Source organism: Sitophilus oryzae, unplaced genomic scaffold (assembly GCF_002938485.1).
Source record: "Sitophilus oryzae breed Bouriz unplaced genomic scaffold, Soryzae_2.0 scaffold_1525_pilon_pilon, whole genome shotgun sequence".
NCBI classification, from domain to species: Eukaryota; Metazoa; Arthropoda; class Insecta; order Coleoptera; family Curculionidae; genus Sitophilus; species Sitophilus oryzae.
In genome coordinates this window covers 957,776-985,026 of record NW_022146198.1, presented here as the reverse complement: position 1 = coordinate 985,026, position 27,251 = coordinate 957,776, and the positions used below count along the sequence as shown (strand labels likewise).

At 30.5% G+C, this 27,251-nt stretch overlaps 2 protein-coding genes across 7 annotated transcripts in view; one reads left to right on the top strand and one right to left on the bottom strand.

The window, feature by feature from the left end:
- Nucleotides 1-3,159, top strand: part of LOC115878791 (rho GTPase-activating protein 21-A-like) — a gene marked incomplete at its 5' end in the record, with an annotated part of 101,461 nt that extends 98,302 nt beyond the window's left edge. Inside the window, 1 exon segment of the mRNA XM_030895397.1 lies at nucleotides 1,952-3,159. Within this exon segment, the coding sequence (XP_030751257.1) occupies nucleotides 1,952-2,850 (899 nt within the window).
- Nucleotides 3,160-7,689: 4,530 nt separating this feature from the next.
- LOC115878788 (cytochrome b561-like) overlaps nucleotides 7,690-27,251 on the bottom strand; it is a 240,917-nt gene continuing 221,355 nt past the window's right edge. For 5 of the 6 annotated variants that reach the window (XM_030895390.1, XM_030895395.1, XM_030895394.1 and 2 more), the window contains 2 exons: nucleotides 26,522-26,691; nucleotides 15,518-15,756 (listed from right to left, as the gene is read on the bottom strand). In XM_030895390.1, the coding sequence (XP_030751250.1) occupies nucleotides 15,606-15,756; nucleotides 26,522-26,691 (321 nt within the window). In that variant the 3' untranslated portion in view covers nucleotides 15,518-15,605. Of the gene's footprint in view, nucleotides 9,695-11,879; nucleotides 12,004-15,517; nucleotides 15,757-26,521; nucleotides 26,692-27,251 lie in introns of those variants that run through there. The other variant, XM_030895391.1, reaches the window with a different exon arrangement.

Genomic DNA, 27,251 nt, shown 5'->3' with positions numbered 1-27,251 from the left:
GCAAATATATAAAAGAAATACCTACGATGGTCACTTGAAAATAAGGGGTTAAGATTTGATTGAATATTATCTTTATGTTCAGTAAAATTATACGCCTTTTATTAAGCTAGAAATTTGAGATTGTGTTGAGACTAGCTGCTCAGTCTATTAAATTACTGATTCTTTAATTATTAAATGACAGGCTCTAACCCTTCACTGACGCCAGTCGTCGGCTGGCGGTCAGTTAGACCTCCCACAGCTGCACCCCAAAGACCTCCTAGAACTCGTCATTTGTACAATCGTCTGTAATCCGCTCAGAGGTAGACAGCTGCGCATAGATCTTTAACAAGGCTTACGCTCAACGTTTGTGCGCTTTATTACTGGCTAACATCTGTGTGTTAGAAGCATATTGTACTACTCCTAGATATATAGAAAACCAGATTCTTATTGAAATTGACTAACTACTGTGTGATCGAGTATAGATGATGTTACTGTAGGCGTTTAAATAACATTTGATCAATTGCAGAATTTTTCTTATAGTGATAGCTGATCGTGAGTTATTCTTAAACCTTGGCTATTATACAGAAAAAAACGTGTACTTTAGAAGCTGTTACTGTGAAAAGTTTTAACGATTGACAGACACCAATCAGATTATCAGCAGTATGTTTGGCTCTCACTGGTCTGTGACAGCTGTCGGAATAAATTTAGGTTAGCTCGTTGAACATAAGTGATATCTTTTCGCCTTCTGTAAAGTCGTTTTTATTCGATTATACAGTATTTAGTAATAGAAGAAAAGAATCTGGGTTTTCTGTACCAAAATTCAGCTTTTGATGGATAGTAACAGTGTTCACGGCTTATTCAGAAACCTTTTCACACGACTCTGTTGTATCAAATTACTTTTCTATTGTGTACAGTTTATTAATACCACAATTTTATTTTTATTTTCCGCGATAATATACCATAGATCAATCGACAATATACCCTTTACTTACATCAAGATCAGTTTTCTCTACTAATCAAATTACTTCTACACTACATAGTTTATTTTTGAAATCTTCTAGGAATATCACCACTGAAACATAATACTTAAAAATCAAAGTATTTGTTTTATATGAATAGTTGTTGGATGCAGGTACTCTAATTTACCTAACCAAAAGACACTTGTCATTTTAAGATCTAACAATTTAGAATATGTTTAACAATAGAATACATGACAATGACAGTTGTTTGTCATTTTAATTCAAGAATAAATTTTATAAAAAAATGCTTTTTCCAAATATGCTAATAAGCCACCCTCGTTCCATTTGAAAAAATTGAGATATGATTAAAAATACGATTTGGGCATTTTTTAACAGGCCAGGACAAGACACTAAAACATTAAACGATCAAATATATTTTTCCCAGGCTCCTTGATTAAGAATTAGTGTTTTTAACATAGCCATAGCACTCTAAATTAAAGTTTAAAATACGATCTTTTATTAAGTGAGAATGTCAAAAGTTGACATATGACATGTCATTCTATTCAGAATGTGATTTTCTATCGAATAAAGTAAAAAAAATGCAGAGGGTGCCATTTAAAAATCAAAAGTTGTAGTCATTTCCGGTGAAACAGGAAGTGACCGAAAACAATTGAATACGTCAATCAATCCTAATTTATGTCATATAATGTCGAAAAAAATAAAAAAGTTATACGGGTGAGCCACTTTTGAGACCCATCCGGTTTTCCTTAAAATTTCGATTTTTTTACTTAAGTAAATTTGTATAAAAAGCCACTGATAATTTTTTCTTCATAGATTCCTGTCTTAATAGTTTCTTGTATTAGACTGATTTCTTTATTTTTAAGCGTTTTGTTTTAGCTCCGATATTCCAAGAAGATTTTAGAAATTGACATAAAAGTATAAACAATACTTACATATTTTATTAAAATCCGTTAAAATTAAAGGCTATATTTAGCGTTTGTTTTCTTTTTCAGACTTATCCAGCATCATCAAACTAATAGATCAAAAACTAAAAGAGGACAAAACGTCCGAGTCGAACCCGCTCCAAGGGACCGACTTGCCATTCGTAGACGAATCGCCCGAAAAACATCCTGTAAATAGTTCCAGCAAGGGTAAGGAGAACGTTCCGCAACCCAGCGACTTATATAAGAATCCTAGCTTACACAAAAATCAATACGCGGCATCCAAAACAGTGAAACCGTTGACGAAAGCTGGCGATTCCATTCTTAAAGAGTTTAAGAATGAAAAGGAGAAGGAAGTGGATACGCGTGCTTCCGACGATGTACCTGATAACGAGAGACACATCTCTGTAACTGTAATAGCCAATAAGATTAACACCGGTCAGAAGTTGAAGAGGTCGGAGTCGTTAAACAAACCCGACAAGACGACAGTATCGACCATCAAAGTTAAGAGAAGCGAAAGTTTGAACAAGACCGGAGATAAACTGAAACGTTCGGACAGCCTAACAAAAAACGAAAAGACCGAGAGCAACATCAACAAACGGCGAGAACTGTTGTCTTCCGGACGCAGACTGAAGGAATCGACGAAGAACAAGAGGAAGAACGGAATGCCTGACCGTTCGATCAAACGGAGACACACAGTGGGAGGCACGAAGGACCCGGACAAAGTGACCTACGTGGATAACAAGAACCAAGACGAAAACAATCCCAACGCGGAAAATAATAAGGAGAAAGGTATCCGGACCAGTTCTCCAGATCTCAGTTCGACGCGCAGGGAGCGATTCTTGTTCGAGATCAGCCTCATAGGACCCGAGAACATGGTGGTGGCTCTGAGGCAGCACCTGATCGGATCGAGGCCTCAGAGCTTCCCCGAGTCGAACGTCTTCAAAATGCCTCTAGAATCTCACGTCTAACGTTCGTGCCTTTAAGGATCACAATTTCTTGCTCGCAGGTTAGTACAAGACCAAATCTTAGATCATGTACAACGTGGATACTGCTACGCCATAAGATTTCTAAAATAACTGTGATGTCAACATAAAATTGGACAATCATTTGTAGAGCATACTGATTGTGCACATTTAAATATGAAATATGTGCGATAAATCTAATAACCAAATATATTATCACAGATTAGGTATACTATATGTATACAGATAAAAATCTTATCCCTAATTCGTGGTACGAAAATTGTTTTTTATGACGTAACGAGTAAAATTTCCTGTGCGCAAAAATAAACTGGCGTAAAATATCAATAAACAGCGTAATAGAGAGATATCGCTAAACCGAATAGCGTGCATGGACGTTAATAAGGCCAGGTGTTATTTCTTTTACGTGAGGTGGTATTAACTCTCTTCATTTATAGTTATCGGATCGGAAAGAATTCGTCCGCTATTTAAACTTAACCTAACTTTGAATTTAAAACTTTGAAATTGTTTTGTTTACTAGGTATTTTAAAACTAAAGGGCTAAAGTGCTTATTTCCAGTGCTTCATTGTTCAACGTCTGCCAGTGGGTTTAGGGCAACAAGCAACAAATTCTCTTAGAAGGGCTAAGTCGTCATCTGCTGTAAACCTAAGCTCTCTATAGGTTCTTTTAATATTGGAAGAGGTGGAATCCATATTTTGGGCCATATTTATTTAATTAAAGCTAATCCCAGCTACTTAAATATCAAATTACCTAATAAAACTAAAGTAATAATCCAAAACAATTCAAATATAACCTAAAATAAAAGATCTCGCCGCTCGCCGGCCGGCCCCGATTGTCAAATGTACCCGCACATGCCCATTTAAGCAATTTTTAAACGTTATTTAGAAATAGCGCTTGGTGTAATTGATCCGCAAATTACGTCAGGCGGTAACGTTATTAGCGGGTGTTGCGTTAAAAATTGACTAGAGCATATCGTAACCATGATAAGGTACGCGTAAATACTGCATGACGCTATTCGGTTTTCCGATATCTCTCTAATAACTGTGCTGGTCAGGCGCTGTGCACAATTTTAGAGGCCATACGTGGGCGTGCTATGTGCGCAAACTAGTAACCTAACTAGTGCCCGATTCCGAAAATTGGAACCACGAAAAACTATAAAGAAAAAACAAAGTTTATAATCTGTATGATCTGTGATATTATAAGACTATATTGCTAGTAAGGAACAGAAATTGAAGCCAAATTTTTGAGATGGAGCTATACAAAATCCACATAAGTGGGTCCTTTTAGTTCAACAGCTTTGCACTACGCAAGCGTGAAAAGTGCTTTGCGATTAGTTGATTTATTTTATACTAACCAATCGAAATAGCTTTCTGAGTTTCTGTCTACCACGTAAATCAATTTAGGGTCTGACTGTTCGCGCTTTTACTTATAAATTTAAATTTAATCTCAGACATATTTAAACAAAAACAAGAAACGGATAGATATATCTATATTTCACGAATATCTAAACAGGTTGAAATAATGCCACACCAATACAAAAATAATATATTATATGTTATTAATATTTTGGGTTTAAAATAGTGCGCGGGCAGGTGACAGCGTTTTCAGCGATGAAGTAGACGAATCAGATCGTTTTAATTGGCACGTGTGCACGAAAATCCTGTTGATCCAACCAGGATAGACTTGTGCAAGATTGATACTCCTATTTCGTTCCTTTGGCACTTTCCATTCATTGTTTAAATTCGGTACTAGCATATAGCTTTATAATATATTTGCTAATAACAAAGCAAATGAGAAATAACATAAAGTAAACTCAAAAAAGATTTATTTAAAAATTAAATCCTCAAAAATTCAAATGTGTCAAGTAAAGCGTCAAACAAAACTGACAGTGGATATCTATAACAAAGATAAAAATTGAAGTATTACATTTATTGCAAATAAATAGTTATAAGATGGTCTCTGTGATATGTTGACAACATAGTTAGACGGCTATAAACGTATCCATGACAGTTTATATGATCTAGGGACCAAAATACATCACCGATTTGACTAATCTGTTCGCGGAAAGTGCATCCAAATCAACGGAAAACATCAAACTCGACAGACTGATTTTTCAAATATTTGTGAAAGAATGTGCAATAGGGAAGAGTTGAATGCGTGAAATGCGGATAGTTGGGTGGCAAAATACGGTATTCTAAAGAATGTGATATTAGGTTTTAAGTTGGGTGACAAGAAAAACTTATGATGTATCTTTTACGCGAACTCTGAATAAACTATTAGTTGAAATAAATTCACGTCTGCGACTATGAGTGTTTTGAAATTTAGAAAAAATCTTCATGCTAGGCATAATATTAAATTAACTTAGAATAAGAAATTTTTAATAAAATTTTAGATACAGTTTTAGTGTTTTGTTACCCAACAATTTTTATATTAATTACTACTTGACATAATATTGTATATATACATAATTATTGAAATATTATTATTTCAAATAATGTAAATTCTCTCATATTACCATGATTTTTATTTAAAATTTTCGCATTTATTTGTTACTACTTTTAGTTTGCTTATTTAATTATTATTGTGATTCTTAACGATAATTCCAATATGAAAGCAATTGAATTTGTGATACCTACATTGATAGTCCTGTAGGCCTGTAAATAAAAATATTTTATTTTGGATTGTCTAAAAAATTATTTGCACTAATTAAACACATATTTAAAACAGAGTAATTTAGGGTCTTTTAGATAGCAAATAGTTGGAGGGGCAAACGGTTATGCTCAAGATTGATTGAAGACAGATCGTGGAAGATGAAATAATTGTATTTTTTTTATTTTTGTCGCTTGCGATTCGATAGTAAAAAATCATCAATTTTTCATTAAATTAGTTTATTGAATGCAGTGTCGCTGATAAGCCTGTTTTATATAATTATTGTCTATATTAGAATTAGAACTGGAAACGTATAAAATAATGCGAAGCTGTATTCACAAAACAAAGTGCTATTAGGCTGTTTGTATCTTGCCTGTTATTGTTTTTATAGTTTTAGTACAAACTGTATGTTGTTGTAACTTTGTGAAGATTGTAAATATATTTTCAATTTATGCACTTTGAACAGATATTTTATTACCAAATAAAACCTTCCACATAAAATGTGATCTAAAGGATTATGCCGAGCTGGACAGAGTTGTCTTCTCTTATAGGTCGCCAAGTTCCAAACACAGTAAGTTTTCTTCTGTTTTATTTTTTTTAATTGTGGGGATTTTTTAGATTTGGCATCGTTGCGCAGGACAACGGTCGACACCGACGAAACTATATTTCGCCTTACTCCTTATTCTATCTCTTTCTTAAGGTGGATTCTCGTATATTTGGCAAGTTTGGCAAGTACACCAATATTTGCGTACTTGGCAAGTATGCTATCTTTGTAAGCAACCTTTTTTGCAACAAGCTCGTGACGAGTGTAAAGTGATTACGCAAGTGAACCGCGCACACGACATGGCAAGTATATACCAATAACAATGTTTATACAAGTACACGAGTCATGACTGTCACTCTGACGACTCGTGTACTTACAACATTGGTTATTGGCGTATAGTTGCCATGTCGTGTAAGGGGACGTACAAATATCTGTCACTCGTAGAGGCTTGTTGCAAAAAATATATTTACAAAGATAGTATACTTGCCAAGTACACAAATATTGGCGTACTTGCCAAGTACACGAGTTGTGAGAATCCGCATTTACAAATTGTCCTCCAGTTGGTTATAACTAAACATTGGTTATTGGGATATACTTGCCATGTCCTGTGAGCGGTTCACTTGTGCAATTATTTATCACTCGTCGCGCCGCGTGAGTGCCAAGCTTGTTGCGAAAAAATCTGGTTTACAAAGATAGGCGTACTTGCCAAGTACGCAAATATTGGCGTACTTGCCAAGTACACGAGTACACAAGTATTTTTTATTGGCATACAGGATCTGGCGTGAATGCGGAGTATAGTTCCTATAATAAATAATTTAGAAATTCTGTACAGATGCCCGAGGCACCATGAATACCCTATATACCAATTACAATTGTTTGGCAAGTTCACGAGTCGTGAGAATGCGCCATTATATTGTCACTGTTAAGGCGAATTCTCGCGACCCGTGTACTTGGCAAGTACGCCAATATTTGCGTACTTGGTAAGTATACTATCTTTGTAAAAAACATTTTTTTGCAACCAGCTTGGAGCCCACGCGGTGCGACGAGTGACATATAATTGCAATATATAGAATAACAATCAATATAGTGAGCGAGTGACAAATAATTGCAATATATGGAATAGCAATATAATATAGAAATGCAAGTGAACCCCTCACACGACATGGCAAGTATATCCCAATAACCAGTGTTTGTACAAGTACACGAGTTATGAGAATCCGCCATTACACATTGGCCTCGAGTCATTACGATCTGCCGAGCGTGTGGAAGATTCACAAAGGCGCAACCTTTAATACTAACTAAGGGCGGATTCTCACGACTCGTGTACTCGTACAAACATTGGTTATTGGGATATACTTGCCATGTCGTTTGAGCGGTTCACTTGTGCAATTATTTGTTACTCGTCGCACCGCGTGAGCTCCAAGCTGGTTGGAAAAAAAATGTTGTTTACAAAGATAGTATATTTGCCAAGTACGCAAATATTGGCGTACTTGCCAAGTCCACGAGTCGTGAGAATCCGCCTTAATTGTGACAATATAAAATAAATCAATCCGTTTTCATGTTAATCATATAAATAAACCTATCCACCTATACCAGAAGTGTATAATATGGTTTATTTGTAAAATAACAAAAAATCATGATTAAATAATTTTATTTAAAACCTGTAAATAGTTGAAATACAGTTATTATTCTATATCAACCATAATTACCTACCTAAAGTTATACTTAGGTAACAAAATGTAAACATTATTCATTTAGGTATGGTAACAAAATCTATAGAAAAAACAAGAAACAAAACATTATGTCAAATGGTTTATCTTACTCTTGCAACAACTAATGCTCAGTTATCGAAAATTTACTTGATGTAGCTTGCAAATTATTGTTTTTGATATTTTCATGTATTTTCTATTTTTGATCAAACTTTTGGTAACTCCTTTATAAAAAAAACATGGAATTTGTAAATGATTGATTTGCGGTACTACATCAAGTTTATTTTTTATTGGTCCATAATAAAATTGTACTCGACTTACTTAAACCTTATAGAAGTTTAAAAACGACATTACTCAATAACAATTAATAAAATTTCAAATTGAAACACACTAAACGTCAATTACCGCCTAACTGCAATACATACATAATTGAAATAGTCAACGTCAATATAATTTTACAGATTAAATAGGTTTGTTATATTGCTAATCGGTCAAAACACTGAACATAAAGGAAATTTAGTTCGTAGTAATCGTTATAATATTTGGGCTATATTATTTGAGCTTGAATATATATGGCATACAAATCTGAATACTATAAAATTATTCAATGATTTATACACATGAATGCGCTATGGACACCGAAATGCGATATATTAATAAGTTCTTATTTGATATACAATCTGATACTGGGTAAATCAACACACACACGACTGTGTATTTAATTATACTTGTATTGGACACGCCCTCCTAGATCACACCCTACAGGGTTATATAGAAGGGCGTGTCCGATTTCGTATAATTTGGGTTGAATTTCCTTACAGATAAGTCATTTAATCCTTATAAATATGCTTCATTTTTATTTCACTCATATCAACATTAAACAATTTATCGAGAATCTCCAACATTCTACTTTATGAAGTCGCTGACTTACCCTAACAAATTGTACATCAAGAAGATACCATTATGGAATTAATTTTAAATTACTACTACTTTATATTTACTCCACATTAAAATCTATATATTCTAATGATCTACACATATATACCTACTACGTAATTTTGGCAATAATTTACATGGATCAATCTAATATAATTTATTCTGAAAGTATATCGTTGCAGATTAAATCTAATACTGTATTTGATTAACAGGACCTCCTTTTTCCATATCAACTGAAATTATTTTGATTTACTTTTTAACTCACAAGCAATAAGTCATCGATAGTTTTGATCAGTTTGATTTTTGATTAATTTCAAGAATATCATCAAATTGTCTTTTCTAAGAGCTATGCAAAATTATCACAACATAGAAATGAAAGATGTAAAGAAACCAGAAATACCTCAGAAGGATGCAACTGAACACAATTTACAACTAATTTCTTAGGCAGGGTCTGAAGAAAAGTATATTAATTGATAAATAACACTTAACAACTAACATTAACAGATCATAAAGCCATACTAATATCAGAGAGTATTACTCAAATCACAAGAGTAATAATTTTTATAATAAAATTTGGCAGTTAAATATTACAGTAAACAGTCAAAAATATTCCATTTCTGAAGAAACTTATAAACGATTTCGAGATCTCATATTATATCTTAGTATTGTTTTCCTTCTTACAATCTTGCTGTCTTATCTACAAACTTAACTAGGAAAAATTGATATTTTTTGCTTAACGCAGATCACTATCAATAATAATGAGTTACACAGTACAATACAGAAAAAAATACAGATACATATAGTTTGGAGTTTTCATTTTATATAGAAATGCAACTGAAAAGCAGACCTAGAATTTAGTGATGCAATCAGACCCTACCGTGATGGTTCAAAAACGTTCAGGCTCATTGGGCGCCACTGTGGTGACAGTTGCGTTTGATTCCGAGGCTTTGGCGCATGGGGGCGCTTCTTCCTATATGCGGTCAGATACGTCAACCTAAAAAAGTCAAAAATAATGTCAATCAAGTAAAACTAAAGTAGCTTAATAAATTATAGTTGGGGGTTGGAGTCTTTGATGTTACAACAGCAAAATATAACACTGATTCACCGCAATACATTAAAATACTGGACGTGCGTTCCGCTAACCACGTTAGCGTCGTCAACATTTGATTAAACCCTTATTAAACTGACCCAAGCAGCATTTGGATATCGGGACAACGTTGTGTCACGCGACCAAACGTCGGGGCGCAACGTCGGTACAACCTCGTGCCAACCCTAGTCTGCACTAGTTTGGAGAATAATTTTTGGGTCAAAACGACGTTGGATACCGACGTTGACTAGCAGCCTAATTTAGTACAAACTGCAACTGCATCCTAATTCACAGAAATATAAAACTATAAGAATATGGCGTCTAAGTCGCGTTTTATCCTAAATTGGGATAATTATAGTAATAATATTATTTTTATGAGTTAGTTAGAGACATATACCAGATGGCAGTAAAGGAAAACAAAACAAAAATATTTAAGTGTGGAGGATGTTTGAAGATTATAATTATTGAAACACTTTAACCGACTCTGTAACTCGTTACCCAAGGCAAAAAAGTTAAACTCAACTTTATTGATAAATGTATTGTTTCTACTTTGAGAAATATTAATGGGCCTTAAAATTAAATAAGTTTTAAAAAATTTCTTGATTTTTTTTTTAATAAAATGGGAATAATTTATTCGCAGTCGAAAAAATTGTTTCCGCGTGTTGTTTAGGGTCAAATATTTCAAGTTAATGTATTCAAAAAGCAGGAATTGCTATTTTAGGAACGAAACATTTTCTTATTCAACAACATGGCGGCTTTCACTTTGTTGTTTTGGAGATTAAGATGGAGTAGTTCGAGTAGTTGCATACTGGACTAATAAAGTCGCAGTTCAGCCTTAACAGGTAGTATACTAGTCGCAAGATATAATAATATAAGATGCCTAATTTAGTCATCCTAGAGTCTAGCTTGTGCCGCCCTCTATATTCTAAATAAACGAGGGAGTGGATAAAGTATCGGTAATATGTCGATGTATATTTAAATTTAGTTTTATATATGTACCTTTCTTATGTCCATTTTAATTAAGTTTTTTATAAAAACAAAAACAGCACTGAACTGTCTGACTGAACAGAGCAATGAGGTGAACATTTAAGATTTAAGGTTATGGTTCAATACAGTTGCAAAAGGTAGTGGCTCGACGTCCTACCAACGTAAGAATAAGGAAATCTAAACAACGTTGGAATTAGCAAAACAGACGACGTTTGCATAACGTTGGAATAGGTCCTGAAAGTGACGTCGGAAAACTCTTTATTGCCCAACATTGTAACTACGTTGGTTGTCCGAATCACCTAAAGATCACTTAAGCAAAAAAGGTTACAAGACAACGTTTATTCGACGTCGCAGAAGCTTTTACTTTGTTGTAGTACTAGTTCAACGTCGGCACAACGTTACAACAACGTTTACATTTATTTTAATACCCAAGGTACGGAGCTAACTATTTTTTGTGACTAATAAACTAATCCAACGTTGTGTTTAGTAAACATGTGGTCGCAAGTCGTGAAAATGCTACTTGGGGATGATGCTAACAAGGCTAGCGAGATGCACGTCCAGTTTTAAAAGTAAAGTGTTTTGGTGTAGTGTGATGAACTAGTGTTTAATTTTGCCATCTTTATTATAACTTATTGATAAGTATTTCATATAAACGTTGAATTAACAAAGGCTCTGTTAAGGAAGACAGTATAAATCAATCAAAATTGATAGCACATAAACAAATTAATAGAAAACATTTGCTTGATACTGATAAATAGAATTATGTGGAATCTATGCACTTTATATTGCAACTTTAGGTGATACAATAATATCAGACTAATTGTACTACACTAAAAAGACAGTTTCAAGTCATTACTAAAGACGGGTTGGTATTAAACGATCTGTTATTTTAGAACTTTTATCTAGAGATAACAGAGTTTGCGACAGGGGCTTAATAAAATTTATTAGCTTGATAATTTTTTTAAAAATATTTGGCGGTTCTTTGTTTCCTATCAATAGAATAGTACTACGGGCTATTGTATGATTTTGGAATTAGTACTACTACCTATCGATATAAATAAAATTGCCAATGAGCAAATTTGTGGGCTTTTTTGGACTTGTTTACCTTCGAACCAGCTTTGAGTGTGGGACTGCGAACAGCGAACGATACCAGTATGCCCAGGGCGATGAGTGAGACTCCCAAAGCGTTGATAACGATGCCTTCTTCGATCCATTGAGAGTACGTGTCCCTGAAAGAGGATATTAGTTTGAGGTCAAGGGTTAGGTGCTATTTACAGTACGAAAACACATATTACGGTGTTATGAAATCGTGCAATGAGTCAAAAGAGATATTTTAGAGAACCAAATGCCTCGATGAAATCTCTCTCCAAATGGTTCTTGAAGGTGCGAAGTCGAATCGTTGAAATGGTTTTGAGTTGATTAACCAATGCTGCTAACTATTTGATAGATTTCATGCGTTCTGAATGTTTGCAAATAGAATGATGTGTAGAACAATAAAAAATTGGCATTCAGTGAGAACCGTAGAGTAAAAGTAATATAAAGAATAGACTATAATTTGATATTTAATTTTTGTATAGAATAAAAAGTTACCTACTCAAAGACGAAATAATTTAACATTACTAGGTAGTTTTTTATTAGAGCTATTTATTTAGGAAAATATGACTGTTACTGAAATATTTTTAAAACACCATCTCTGTATTACTTTTTACTCTATGGTAGGAACAATATTCACATACATATAAATACCGTATGATCGAACAAAAACGGCGTCAGCCATGGCTATGAAATGAAGATCGCTGTCATTTTATATGTAAAATTATATGGGAAATGTCATCGCTGACGCCGTTTTTATTCGATCATACGGTACAACTAATTCTTATATTATATTTGCCATTTTATCAAGTATTAGGCTAACTGTAAGAAAGGAAGTTACTTATTATTTACTTTCGATGAAGTGTTGTCAAAAAAGATATTGTCAGGCAACTAAGCAACCTGTTTAATATCATTCTGTAGCATGTAAACCATATTGGACATGGCAATAATTTTGTTTATGATCAAATGTTGGCCAAAGGTGGTTTTATGCGTTTAAAATCAAATTGATACGCTACTATCAATTTGTATAATAGTTAATAGTATTTCAGATTCTGGGAATTAATTTAAAAGTTGTATATGTTTAATATTGTGAATATTGTCAACTGTTAACACAATTGTAATGCTATTTTTAACTACCGTATGATCGAAAAAAAACGGCATTTTTAAAAAAATTAATTTTATTTTTCAGAAACTATTAGAGACAGAGTTTACCAAAAATGCTTTTTATAACTACTAGCGGGTAAATGAATTTCTAGATATATTACGAATTTTCTTGGAACTTTAGTTTCGGAGATATTAATTTAATCGGACCTTTTTAAGAAAATTAATTTTATTTTTCAGAAACTATTTGAGACAGAGTTTACCAAAAATGCTTTTTATATCTACTAGTGGGTAAATGAATTTGTAGAAATATTACGACTTTTCCTGGATCTTTAGTTTCGGAGATATTAATTTAATCGGACCTTTTTAAGAAAATTAATTTTATTTTTCAGAAACTATTTGAGACAGAGTTTACCAAAAATGCTTTTTATAACTACTAGGGGGTAAATTAATTTCTAGATATATTACGAATTTTTTTGGAACTTTAGTTTCGGAGATATACATTTAATCGGACATTTTTAAAAAAATTAATTTTATTTTTAGAAACTATTAGAGACAGAGTTTACCAAAAATGCTTTTTATAACTACTAGCGGGTAAATGAATTTCTAGATATATTACAAATTTTCTTGGAATTTTAGTTTCGGAGATATTAATTTAAACGGACCTTTTTAAGAAAATTAATTTTATTTTTCAAAGACAGCTGGGGAATGACAATCGATAATAATTTTGACGAGGTCAATCTCTAGGCGCTATTTAATAAAAATTGACATAAAACTTTTCAAAAATTAACACTAATTATAGGAATATTAAAAAAGGATGGAACGTTTCCAGACACGTGGAACGTTTCCAGACATTTCCAGAAAAATATTTTTTCTCCAATTTTCAATTACATACAGCATTTAAAAAACATTTTTACTCAATACAAAAATAAATTATAACCTTCTTAAGGCCAACTGGCAGCAAGCGCCATTAAAAAATAAAGAAGAGTACGGACCAAGTAAATGACGTCTAGGGCTTAACCGCGCCAAAATTATCATCGATTGTTATTCCTCAGTCATTTCTGACGCTGTTTTTTTCTCAATCATATGGTATTTTCAACTAAGATAGATTATAAACATTAAGTAGCACTAAAGAAACATGCAAAATTAACTAAAAGAAGAAACTATAGATAGACAGATGCATGCTTGAATTGATACAAAAGGTAACAGAAACATACAGAAGCGTGTTTTCCAATGCAAAGCTCTTAATATGTAAAACAATAGGATCTAAAAAGCGTATCAAGCCAATTATATGAAGCCACAAGTTAGCAAACTTTGTACAATAAGGAATAAACAAAAAAATCTTTTGTAACCATAAATATGAATTTATTTATATGAAGCATTTGCGGATGTAATATCTGTTACAATGGAAAATACGCCAATACTATTGTACTTACAAAAAAAATATTGGAACAAAATAAAATTTACACACAGACTAATTTACATGTTATTAATGTAATATATCAACTATATCAATCATATCTAATATATAAAATATTAGTTTAGCCAGTTTTAAAAAATAAATAAAATCCATCTATGATTTTTTGAAAAAAGGCTATTTTATAGATTTTATATCTCTTCAGTCGGCACACAATAAAAATAATCTTTTTCCAAAAAAAAAGCATACAAGTTATACAAAAACATATAAAATGTTTCAGGTCATATCAAAGATTATTACTCATACATTTCCACAAAAATTCAGTTACTTAAAAAGAAAACTAAATATAACGATAATACATTGAACAAAATTAAAATCAAGGCAGCAAAAATATATATAAATATCTAAGAGTCTTTTATATTTTCTGGAGGTATACAAAAATAATTATATATCTTGAAAATATCAGTAAATAAATGCAAGAGTTAATATAACCTAACTATATACAACACAAAAGTAATAAATTAATTTATTGTAGCAAAAGATTAGTGAGAATATGAAAAACTATTTACTTTCTTAAATTCACGTATAAATTCATTCGAGGTATTATATTCGTATATTAATAGTTATATAATTATATTACATGAAGCAAATTAAAACTACAAATATTCTTACTGGTCCCTTATATTACAGTGTGCGCCTAAAACATTTGTGCAAAATTCTTACATAATATATTTCTCAGATTTAAACCACAATGTATTACTTGACACTGTCTGATGTTTTATTTATTTGGAATAAATTATATTAAGAAGTCTAATTTTATTTTTTATGCGAGAACGAAAAATAGGAAAGTAAGTCACAATTACTATAATATTTTTTTTAATGTCGAGTTATTCAGTAGGATGTGTGTTTAAATCTATAATATGAGTACAATTTTGAACAAACCTTTCAGTGTCACCTCATACAGAGTGATCCATTTTTGTAGGATTTGAACAGTCATAGACCTTTAAATGAGCTTTAAAATTTAAAAATATATATTTTTTACATTGCCTTAAGTTCTAGAGAGGTTTTAAAATTTATTTGTACTATGGACTATTAAAATTACGTTACAAAAAGTGAACCACTCTGTACAATTGATTCGTTGTGTGATTGTTTCTCTCTGTTCAAACGTCGAAGAAAGAAACTCAGTGAAATTTTAGAACACATTTTTTACTAATTAGTAGCTTAGAGATCTCCAGTCCTGATGAGAATATGCGCCCTATATCTAAAATCATCCCTCTGCAAAATGTAGCCCACCACAATGGCTAATGCTATGAGACTGATGCCGATGGTGTTAATGACAATTCCTTCTTCGCTAAAGTTCGAGTATCGGCCCCTGTATTGTGGAAAAAGGACAAAAAAAAGTAAAGGTAAAATGTCAACGAGGAATAGAGCAGGTAAATTATGTTTAATGAAATAAAAATCTCGTAATAAGTTGAAGGTTTGCCAAATACTACTTTAACAAAATGAGAATGGGAATGTGATCATCTTGAAAGATGAACACATTTAAATTTAAACAGTAGAATATAGTCAAGAGTCAAGAGACAAAATATACAGGGTTGTTCACCACATACGACACGGAGTATTGTAGCTAAACGATGAGATTTTTACAAATTGTAAGTTTGGGGTTCTTTGAAGGACTATTAGAGCTACAATTTAAAAATATTCTTACAAGATACAGAGTGTCCCAAATAAATAAAAAATATCAAAGTTGTATTTTTTTTAAATATACCCATAATATTATTACATTTTTAATTTCTACGATTAAAATAAAGGTAAATTTGATTAAGGTTTATTATACTTAAACCTTATCGTTTTTGAAATATTTTCAATTTTGTGAAATTGCAGTAAAAATTTTAAAGCTTCATTTCTCCAAGGGTATCAATGTTTTTAATACTAAATATTTAATGAAGTTTATTTATTGATCAGTTATTGTGTTGCAATAATAAAAATAATACTACCTTATACAGAGTGTCTAAAATTTATTTTAAATAATTATTAGCTTCAAACGGCAATAACTTCTTTAATTTAAATGGAATGCCCTGTATATTTTAGGAGAATCAGATGCACAATTAAATTGTCTATCAAATTGTATTATACCATTTTTTACCTATCCCTTCAAGTTTTCGTAGAAAATGCATTTTCTTATAATTTAGACCTCATTTATCAATATATCCATGGAATATTGACATTTTAGATTGTTTTTAAAGCAACAAATGTACAAAATGTACAGACTTTTGTATGCAAAAAGAAAACTATTTAAATCTTTATAAAAGAGAATAGCGTTAATTAAATATAACACCATTATTTCCGCCCATATACTAATTAATTACATACTTAATTGTGTTCGTTAATAAATTATTATAAATAAATGTTGATTTGAGTCAGAAATCAATATAATAATAAGTTATCAAATTAAAGTCTCTGTTGTTATAAATAAGCATTTATTAAAAAATGAAATATCATTTTTAAGGTGTTACTTTTATCACACTGTCTAATGCCCATACAAAAATTCATTTTAGTACTTGGAGTCATAATAATTAATCAACTCTAAACAGTCAGTTAAACAGTTTTTTTTAGTTTGAATGAAATAAACGAATTATATATATTAGTATCTGTACTCTTTAAAAATTTGGTTCATCTTAAAAAATAATCTAAAATGTCAATAGTCCATGGGTATATTGATAAACAAGTTCTAAATTACAAGAAAATGCATTTTCTACGGAAACTTGAAGAGATCGGTAAAAAATGGTATAATATAATTTGATAGACAATTAAATTGTGCATCTGATTCTCGTAAAATATATAGGGTGTTCCATTTAAATTAAAGAAGTTATTGCCGTTTGAAGCTAATAATTATTTAAAATAATTTTTTAGACACTCTGTATAAGGTAGTATTATTTTTATTATTGCAACACAATAACTGATCAGTAAATAAACTTCAGTAAATATTTAGTATTAAAAACATTGATACCCTTGGAGAAATGAAGCTTTAAAATTTTTACTGCAATTTCACAAAATTGAAAATATTTCAAAAACGATAAGGTTTAAGTATAATAAACCTTAATCAAATTTACCTTTATTTTAATCGTAGAAATTAAAAATGTAATAATATTATGTAATATATTTAAAAAAATACAACTTTGATATTTTTTATTTATTTGGGACACTCTGTATCTTGTAAAAATATTTTTAAATTGTAGCTCTAATAGTCCTTCAACGAACCCCAAACTTACAATTTGTAAAAATCTCATCGTTTAGCTACAATACTCCGTGTCGTATGTGGTAAACAACCCTGTATAGTTGATAAAACACATAATTAATTAAAATTCTATCAATAACAATCAAAGAATAAAAAAACAAATAAAACGAAATTATATTACCACAGAAAGGCGTTTTGATTTTTAGGATTTAGAAAAAAATTCAATTATATTTTTATGTTTTTTTTAAATTATCTCCAAAAAGATTTGGAAATTTGGAGAAGTATAAACGGGATTAACCATTTTAGAACAAGCATTTTTTTCATGAAGAATGCATTTTTCTCAAAATGTCAATAATAAAAAAGTTAACCATCCGTGGACTCTATCTATACGTATGATATAAGAATAAATTCTTTATTAAGAGTAAATAAAATTAGTGAATAAAAAAGTAAATTTAATATATTCACTTGTTATAATGAACGTATGTATGGTCACGTAACCTAGCCTTGAATATTATAAAACAGGCTTGGAAGAAAGTTGAATACGGCAATATCTCTTGGGGTTGCAAATATAATACTCTACCGGATGTAGATTTACATATCGCAAATCAAGTATTTGCGTATACAGGGTTGTTCACCACATACGACACGGAGTATTGTAGCTAAATGATTAGATTTTTACAAATTGTAAGTTTTGGGTTCGTTGAAGTACTATTAGAGCTACAATTTAAAAATATTTTTACAAGATACAGAGTGTCCCAAATAAATAAAAAATATCAAAGTTGTATTTTTTTAAATGGAACACCCTGTATATTATTACATTTTTAGTTTCTACCATTAAAATAAAGGTAAATTTGATTAAGGTTTATTACACTTAAACCTTACCGTTTTTGAAATATTTTCAATTTTGTGAAATTGCAGTCAAAATTTTAAGGCTTCATTTCTCCAAGGGTAACAAAGTTTTTATTACTAAATATTTACTGAAGTTTATTTATTGATCAGTTATTGTGTTGCAATAATAAAAATTATACTACCTTATACAGAGGGTTTAAAATTTTATTTTAAATAATTACTAGCTTTAAACGGCAATAACTTGTTTAATTTAAATGGAACGCCCTGTATATTTTAGGAGAATCAGATGCATAAGTTAATTGTCTATTAAAGTGTATTATACCACTTTTTACCCATCCCTTCAAGTTTTCGTAGAAAATGCATTTTCTTATAATTTAGACTTCATTTATCAATATACCTATGGAATATTGACATTTTAGATTGTTTTTAAAGCAACAAATGTACAAAATGTGCAGGCTTGTAATATTATCGTTTTTAGCAAAACGATAATATTACTAGCCCATTTGTATGCAAAAAGACAACTATTTAAATCTTTATAAAAGAATATACCATTAATTAAATATACCACCATTATTTCCGCCCAAATACTAATTAATTACATACTTAATTATGTTCGTTAATAAATTATTCTAAATAAATGTGGATTTGGAATCAGAAATCAATATAATAATAAGTTATAAAAATGGATGTCTCTGTTGTTATAAATAAGCATTTTTCAAAAAATGAAATATCATTTTTAAAGTGTTACTTTTTACCACACTGTCTAATACATATAAAAAATTAAGTTTTTTAGTATTTGGACCAATTACTATTAATCAACGCAAACAATCAATTAATGTAGTTTGAATACTGGAATCATATTAATTAGTCCTCTTTAACAAATATTTAAACAGTTTTTTTTTATTTTTTAATGAAATAAACAAACTATATCGACAATATTAGTATCTGTACTCTTTAAAAATTTGGTACATCTTTAAAAATAATCTAAAATATCAGTATTCCATGGGTATATTGATAAATGAATTTAAAATTACAAGAAAATGCATTTTCTACGGAAACTTGAAGCGATAGGTAAAAAATGGCGTAATACAATTAGATGGACAATTAAATTGTGCATCTGAGTCTCATAAAATATACAGGGTGTTCTATTTAGATTAAACAAGTTATTGCCGTTTAAAGCTAGTAATTATTTAAAATAAAATTTTAGACACTCTGTATAAGGTAGTATAATTTTTATTATTGCAGCAAAATAACTGATCAATACATAAACTTCAGTAAATATTTAGTATTAAAAACTTTGATACCCTTGGAGAAATGAAGCCTTAAAATTTTGACTGCAATTACACAAAATTGAAAATATTTCAATAACGGTAAGGTTTAAGTGTAATAAACCTTTATCAAATTTACCTTTATTTTAATCGTAGAAACTAAAAATGTAATAATATACAGGGTGTTCCATTTAAAAAATACAACTTTGATATTTTTTATTTAATTGGGACACTCTGTATCTTGTAAAAATATTTTTAAATTGTAGCTCTAATAGTCCTTCAACGAATCCAAAACTTACAATTTGTAAAAATTTAGTCGTTTAGTTACAATACTCCGTGTCGTGTGTGGTGAACAACCCTGTATATTAAAGGAACAGATTCTTTGCAGCCAAGCCAAAAAAAATAATTAAGTTAATTAGAATGATCTCCTGTTGAGAACTCCAGATCTCATTAGGGTTTATTTATAGGATAAAATTATATTTTTGATATTATACAGATCATTAAAAGGATGATATCTGGCAATATAGGATGAACATCGACGCAAACGACAGAAGATGCCAAGTGTGTTTGACAAGAACTTCTCTTGTCAAACTCTTGTAAATTCAACGTCTTGTAAATAAAGTATATTTTATTTGTTTTGCAAGAATTTTGTCAACTGAAATGCGATTTGAAATGAAGAGTAAAAAGTCTTGTGGTCGAAAAATATTTTAAATAAATAAAAAATAGGACTCCCTCTGAGTTACCCCCTCACAACTTATTTAGTAACTAAATAGCAAGCAAACGTACCTAATATCGCGTTTCGCTATTGTTCAAAAACGTATGCGAGACAATAACTGCATTCCGCGAATAGCGCTAAATGCGCTTTTGTATTCATTCTATCAGCATGTCGTCTGCTCAATGTGTTTCTCTGCTACTCGATTAAGTACAACATCATGTACAACACGAATTGTCTGTGATACTTTACCGAAAGTGTTACGTGCAGGTGTCTTTTTACTTGTACAGGGTGGCTCAAAATTGGCGAAGTATTTTCAGAACGATAAATAATAATACGAATTTGGTCCACTGAATCTAAAATGCACTAGTTAAGATTTTTTTTATTATATTTAGTGACTTTTTTCCGAAACCGTAGAATGAATGAGTAGCAGCTTATTTTGTATTAATTTTAAGAATGACGTAGGTATAATCACGTTAATTGTTCTTACCATCTACAGGGTTGTTCACCACATACGACACGGAGTATTGTATCTAAACGATTAGATTTTTGTAGATTTGGGTTCGTTGAAGGACTATTAGAGCTACAATTTAAAAATATTTTTGCAAGATACAGAATGTCCGAAATAAATAAAAAATATCAAAGTTTTATTTTTTTTAAATGGAACACCCTGTATATTATTAGTTTTTAGTTTCTACGATTAAAATAAAGGTAAATTTGATTCAGGTTTATCACACTTAAATCTTATACAAAAATAAATATACCGAGTGTCTACAAATTTATTTTAAATAATTACTAGCTTTAAACGGCAATAACTTGTTTAATTTAAATGGAATACCCTGTATATTTTAGGAGAATCTAAAATATCTAAATTATTTATCAATATACCCATGGAATATTGACATTTTAGATTACTTTTAAAAATGTAACAAATTTTTAAAAAATTTAAAACAATTTTTTAATTAATATTGATAAATGAGTTCTAAATTATAAGAAAATGCCTTTTCTACGAAAACTTGAGGGGATGGGGAAGAAATGGTATAATACAATTTGATAGACAATTAAATTGTGCATCTTATTCTCCTAAAATACACAGGGTGTTCCATTTAAATTAAACAAGTTATTGCCGTTTAAAACTAGAAATTATTTAAAATAAATTTTTAAACACTCTGTATGAGGTATTATTATTTTTATTATTGCAACACAATAACTGATCAATAAATAAACTTTAGTAAATATTTAGTATTAAAACCTTTGATACCCTTGGAGAAATGAAGACTTCAAATTTTTACTGCAATTTCACAAAATTGAAAATATTTCAAAAACGGTAAGGTTTAAGTTTGGTTTAAGTGTGATAAACCTCAATCAAATTTACTTTTATTTTAATCGTAGAAACTAAAAATGTAATAATATACAGGGTGTTCCATTTAAAAAATACAACTTTGATATTTTTTATTTATTAGGGACACTCTGTATCTTGTAAAAATATTTTTAAATTGTAGCTCTAACAGTCCTTCAAGGAACCCAAAACTTACAATTTGTAAAAATCTAATCGTTTAGCTACAATACTCCGTGTCGTATGTGGGAACAACCCTGTATATGATAGAAATTATGTCATAATTTTAACATACAAGCATGGTACAAGTTACCACGCTTGAATGGCTTCGTACAGAGAATCCCGTAAAAATCGCAATCGCAGTTTTGCTCATCTCTAGAAAATAACCAGGATACCAAGGGTGTCGAAAAATGCAACATTTTCAATTTCGCCCTGTATTTCAGGAACTAAGAGAGCTAGGATAAATCTGTGTGTAGCATCTTTAGTTTTTTTATAAAAAAAGTTGCATAGTGATGGGAAAACTACACCTTAATATCATCTCTAGTCATATACAGGAGAAACCCCATAAAACACAAATGTGACACCCTGTACAAGCTAATTACTTATTATTATCGGTGAGAAACTAATACTTTTTAATTAAAGAGATATAAAAACAAATAAATTTCTTCAGATATTTTATTATTGTTTTATTTGTTTATTAGAAATCACCGAGGAAATACCTAACAAATATTATTGTAGACGAAAAGTCTTTTCTTTGAATTCACAAGTCGTCAGAAATCTGTTCAAGAGAAAGTCTACTTTATAACAATACGAAAGCCACAGCACAAAAACTTATTAATTTCTTTTACAATAAACAGATTACTTTCTTTATTAGGTATATTTAATAAAAGGGTGTTTGAAACCCTGGGTTTATTTTTATCAAGCCGTTAACATTAGTTGATTGCCTTTTTTAATGCTAAATATTATAATTATATCCCCAATATTGCTAAATTTGAAAGTAGGAAATTACTAAAATTTTTATTATGAGATTGTCACTAACATTTAGTACTTTTTCATTGTGATCACAGAAATTTACAAACCATATGACAAAGATGTAACTGTTTTATTATAGTAAAATCTGATTAGTTTTTCAGAGTAATATTTTATAGCCATAGTCTGTCTTACGAAAGAATGTATGTCAGTAACAGCTGTTGTTTGACACTTTAATTCAAAAGTAAATTATATTTTCTGCCAGTTTAATATCTATTAAAATAGCGAAAAAAACTTACGGAAAATATATGGAGAAAATTAATTTTTAAATAAATTAGGTAAAATCTGCCATCTTCCGCAATTCTCATTCTATTAAAGTAGTATACTTGGCAAAATATTAATTTAAATGTAAGTAGTATTATTTGAGGAAATATACGGACAAAATATACAATATATGATCCTATAAAAAAACAATGCCGTAGTAGGCGCAGAAATAGTGTTTTAGTTCGAATTTAGTTGTGTTGTTTGATTTAGTTGAAATCCTTGACAAATGTTTAAACTATAATACAAAAAACAGTAGATTATAGAACATTTCCGATTTGTTTGGATATTGTATATACTTTTTACATTGTAACACAGAGAACATATAATCTTTTTTGATTAATATGTTATCTGTGATTGTAGTATGAACATTTACCAAGGTATGTCGTAATATTCATTCAATTTGATTATAAATATTATACACTAGTTGAAGCCTGGCCCATCCGCCACGACATCAGGAAAAAAACTTATTTTTTTTAATTAAATGAAAAACAAAATAGGCTGTAATTAAACTGCCGTTAAACGGTAGCTTACTAAAATACCGTTAATAGGTATGACGTTGTTGATGTGACGCACTTGACGGCTTTATGAAATATAGAAATTTTATAAGGACTAACCAACGCTAGTGGGGTGGATACCCCACCAAATAACCAACTTAACCAATGCAACTAACCTCGACACTGATAAAAAATATAAAAAACAAATATAAATTATTAAAAATCAACCATCCCCACCAAATAACCAACTAACCAATGAATTAACACCCTCCAAATAACCACGCTAACCAACCCGCCAAATAACTAAACGAATCCAACTAAAAAAAGTGAAACCAATGCAATAAGATCGCGCTATAAGCAAAAAAAAATATAAAAAAGTCTTGGTCGGCGTGAGATTTGAACCACGGACCATTCGCTTAAGAAGCGATAGCCTCAGCCACTGACCCACAGGTGCTCTTGCAGAATGCTAGGCATTACTTTCCGCCGACATAAACGACGCACAGTGCTTCGTCCCATGGACAAAAATCGAAAAAAAAGTTAAAATTTACTAATATCTGAATATGTAATTTTATACTTATAGCAATGTTCAACCATCCTGTATATTATTTTTCACAAAAATACATTTTTTTCACGTTTTTTGTTAGCAAATATTTTCACTAAAAATAAATTTTGCGATCATTATCTTATATTAGTAAAAAGAATAACATTCATAGTAGTTCTGTATATGGAGTTAAACGGTATGTACTTAATTGAAAGCCACTATGGATATTGTTAAACAAGGTATGTACTTTAAATTTATTTCTAAACAAGTTCAAGTAGTTATTGTTTAGTTTTTATTTATTTTTTAAGATGATTCTTAAATGGGTATAAAAATTTTACGTTTTCAAACTTCAAAAAGTCATTAAAAAAAACATATCAAAACATATCGTATTTATTGAATATTTTTGTTGTCATATTCATACACTTTTAATTTTTGTATAGTTCACCTGCGTCCGCTTGCGACGGACTTTATTTTTTAATACTTTTCAGATGGAGTAAAATTGATAAGCAATGCCGATCTGGTTAATACTTGGCTTAATCATAAGGACAAGAACTCAAAATTATTTATATTTCAAAAAATGTGTTCTTTATTAGATATTGATGAACCTTCCAGTCCAATTTTATAACCACTTGTGCCTGAGCTCACTATGTTGGAGCGAAATGTGGCATAAAAAATGTTTCCATCTTTCAATTTATTATAAAACCTCATACCAAAGAAAACGAAAAAATAATATATGGATATGGTCTATTAAAGAGGTAACTATTAACATCCGAACCCCTCATACCAACAAAAAGAACAGTAACAACGCGAAAAAGTAACATATTAGAAAATGATGTACAGAAATATCGTATATGTGAGGATATTTCATCTACCTGTGATTTGGATACTATAAATTTGGAAGGTTCTGTCAGCAATGATTCTTCTGAATCAGAGTAGTTACGATCTATGCATTTTGTTGTCCTAAAGTAAATTTATAGTATCTTAAGTTTTTTTTTAATTAAATATATCATTAATGTTTCTTTTTCATTAAGAAAAATATTTTTATCTTATATTAGGTTTATATTGTAGGAATCATGTTCTAATGTTATTCCAATTCTTTTTTATCACAGGGATTTATTTAATACTTACACCGTTTTCATACTATAAATTATTATTTCCTTAGATGGAACACAGCTCCAACATTTTTATTATTTATAAGATTTTTTTTCATAAACGTGGGACTAAGAACATCATCATTTAGTACAATGAGAGTACTCATCATTTGTGTCAAATAAACCTAGTTTGAATAAATTGCCTACAATAAAAGGGAAGTTTTGCATTTTTGTCCTCTAGAGCCATATGTTCGAAGCACTGTGCGATGTCACAATATCTATTAACGGCATTTTAGTAGGCTACCGTTTAACGGCTGTTTAAGTACATCGAACAAAATATCCGGCGACGACAGTTTTTAGAAGAGCCAATTAACTATCTTTTAGTAAAAAAAGCAACTTTCTACAGCAAGACGTTACTTCAGTAGAGACGACACAGATAAACATTAGCATTTTATATATGTATATTCCGTCGAATTCTTTTTAAAAAATGATAATGAATCAGCATAATTAACATAATTAAAAATATGTAAGCATGCGCTCTGAAAAAAATTATATATCATCTATCATATCGTTTTCCTACAAGATGCACTTCAATGCGAGATATCAACCATGCATCATAGGCACAATAAATCATTTTTTTTTGTATATTTTTGCAAGATATAAATAAAGAAAAAACGTTCTAGTCTTAGGTACTTTATTACAAACGGATAAACTCGATAGTCCGAAAATTGCTTTTATATCTTACAAAATCGAGCTTTACAGGGTGATCCACTGTATTGTATACCGAAAAAAAAAATATTTCAGGATTCCTTTTTGAGATTTTCACACCATTTTTTTTTTCAGAATATGCAGAATTTGTAGCACACATTTTCTAAATATTTTCTTATTTAAATATTAATATTCAACAAACTTATTTTTAAATTATTGTTATATTTTATAATTTTAAAATAAGAAGCTATATTTCCTTAGACTTCTAAGAATTAGAAAAAAAATCATAATTAATTAATTTCGAATTTTACTATAAAAATAAAAATAAAATTGAAAAACCAGTTTTTTTAAATCTCGAAAACCGTTTAAGTTAAAAAGCTAAAAATTTAGGTAAATTATTTTGATTCGACACCAAATCGATCCCTTGAGTGCGAGTCAAAAAAGCCGCGGGGGCAGATTTCCTATATTAATCCGGCTGTACCCTTTAAAGTAGTTAAAATCTCAAACAAGAAACCCGATATTTTTACCAGCTTTTTCGGTGTTAACAGTGGGTCACCCTGTACACCATCATTACGTCCGATGGAATGCGTTTAATTCGAATACGTACGGTAAGGAGAAGAGTGCTTTTTCGGTGAGGCCGGACACAGAAGCGGCGATGGCCAGCATGAACGTAGTCAGGCCGAAGGAGGCATGAATGGGCACCAGAGCTGACCTAAAGCCTGCTGTGGCCCCCTCGCAGCAGAGCAGGATCAGAAAACTGAAGAAGCCGACGACAAACTGAAAAAGAAACGTTGATAAATTAATTAAAATATATAAACTATTATTACTGTAATTTTAGACTTTTTCTCAATTTTTTATTAAAAGTTTAATATATTATTTCCATTCTTTTACAGCTTTTAGTCTATCTGTATTTTAGTGAGTTCTTAATTAACTCATTACACTTTGCATCATCTATTCAAAACACAAAATACACTTAGATCCATTTTACCACATACTAAACCAATGAATACAGAACAGCAAACAAAAAATGTAATATACCAAATACCATGTGAATGCGATAAATTTTACATTGGTGAAACATCTAGACCCTTAAATGTTAGAATTAAAAAACATAAAGATTATTTAAGAAAGGGAGATTTTCACAAATCTAAGATTTGTCAGCATTCTTGGGACACAGGGCACAGAATAAATTTTAATAACGCCAAAATTATAATGAAAGAAGCGATAGCCTCTAAAAGAAAAATAAGAGAGGCTTTTTTAATACAACCTAATAAAAATAAACGTATTGCTCATGCATCTGTAGATGTTAGTAATGTATGGCAATCGCTTTTTCGATT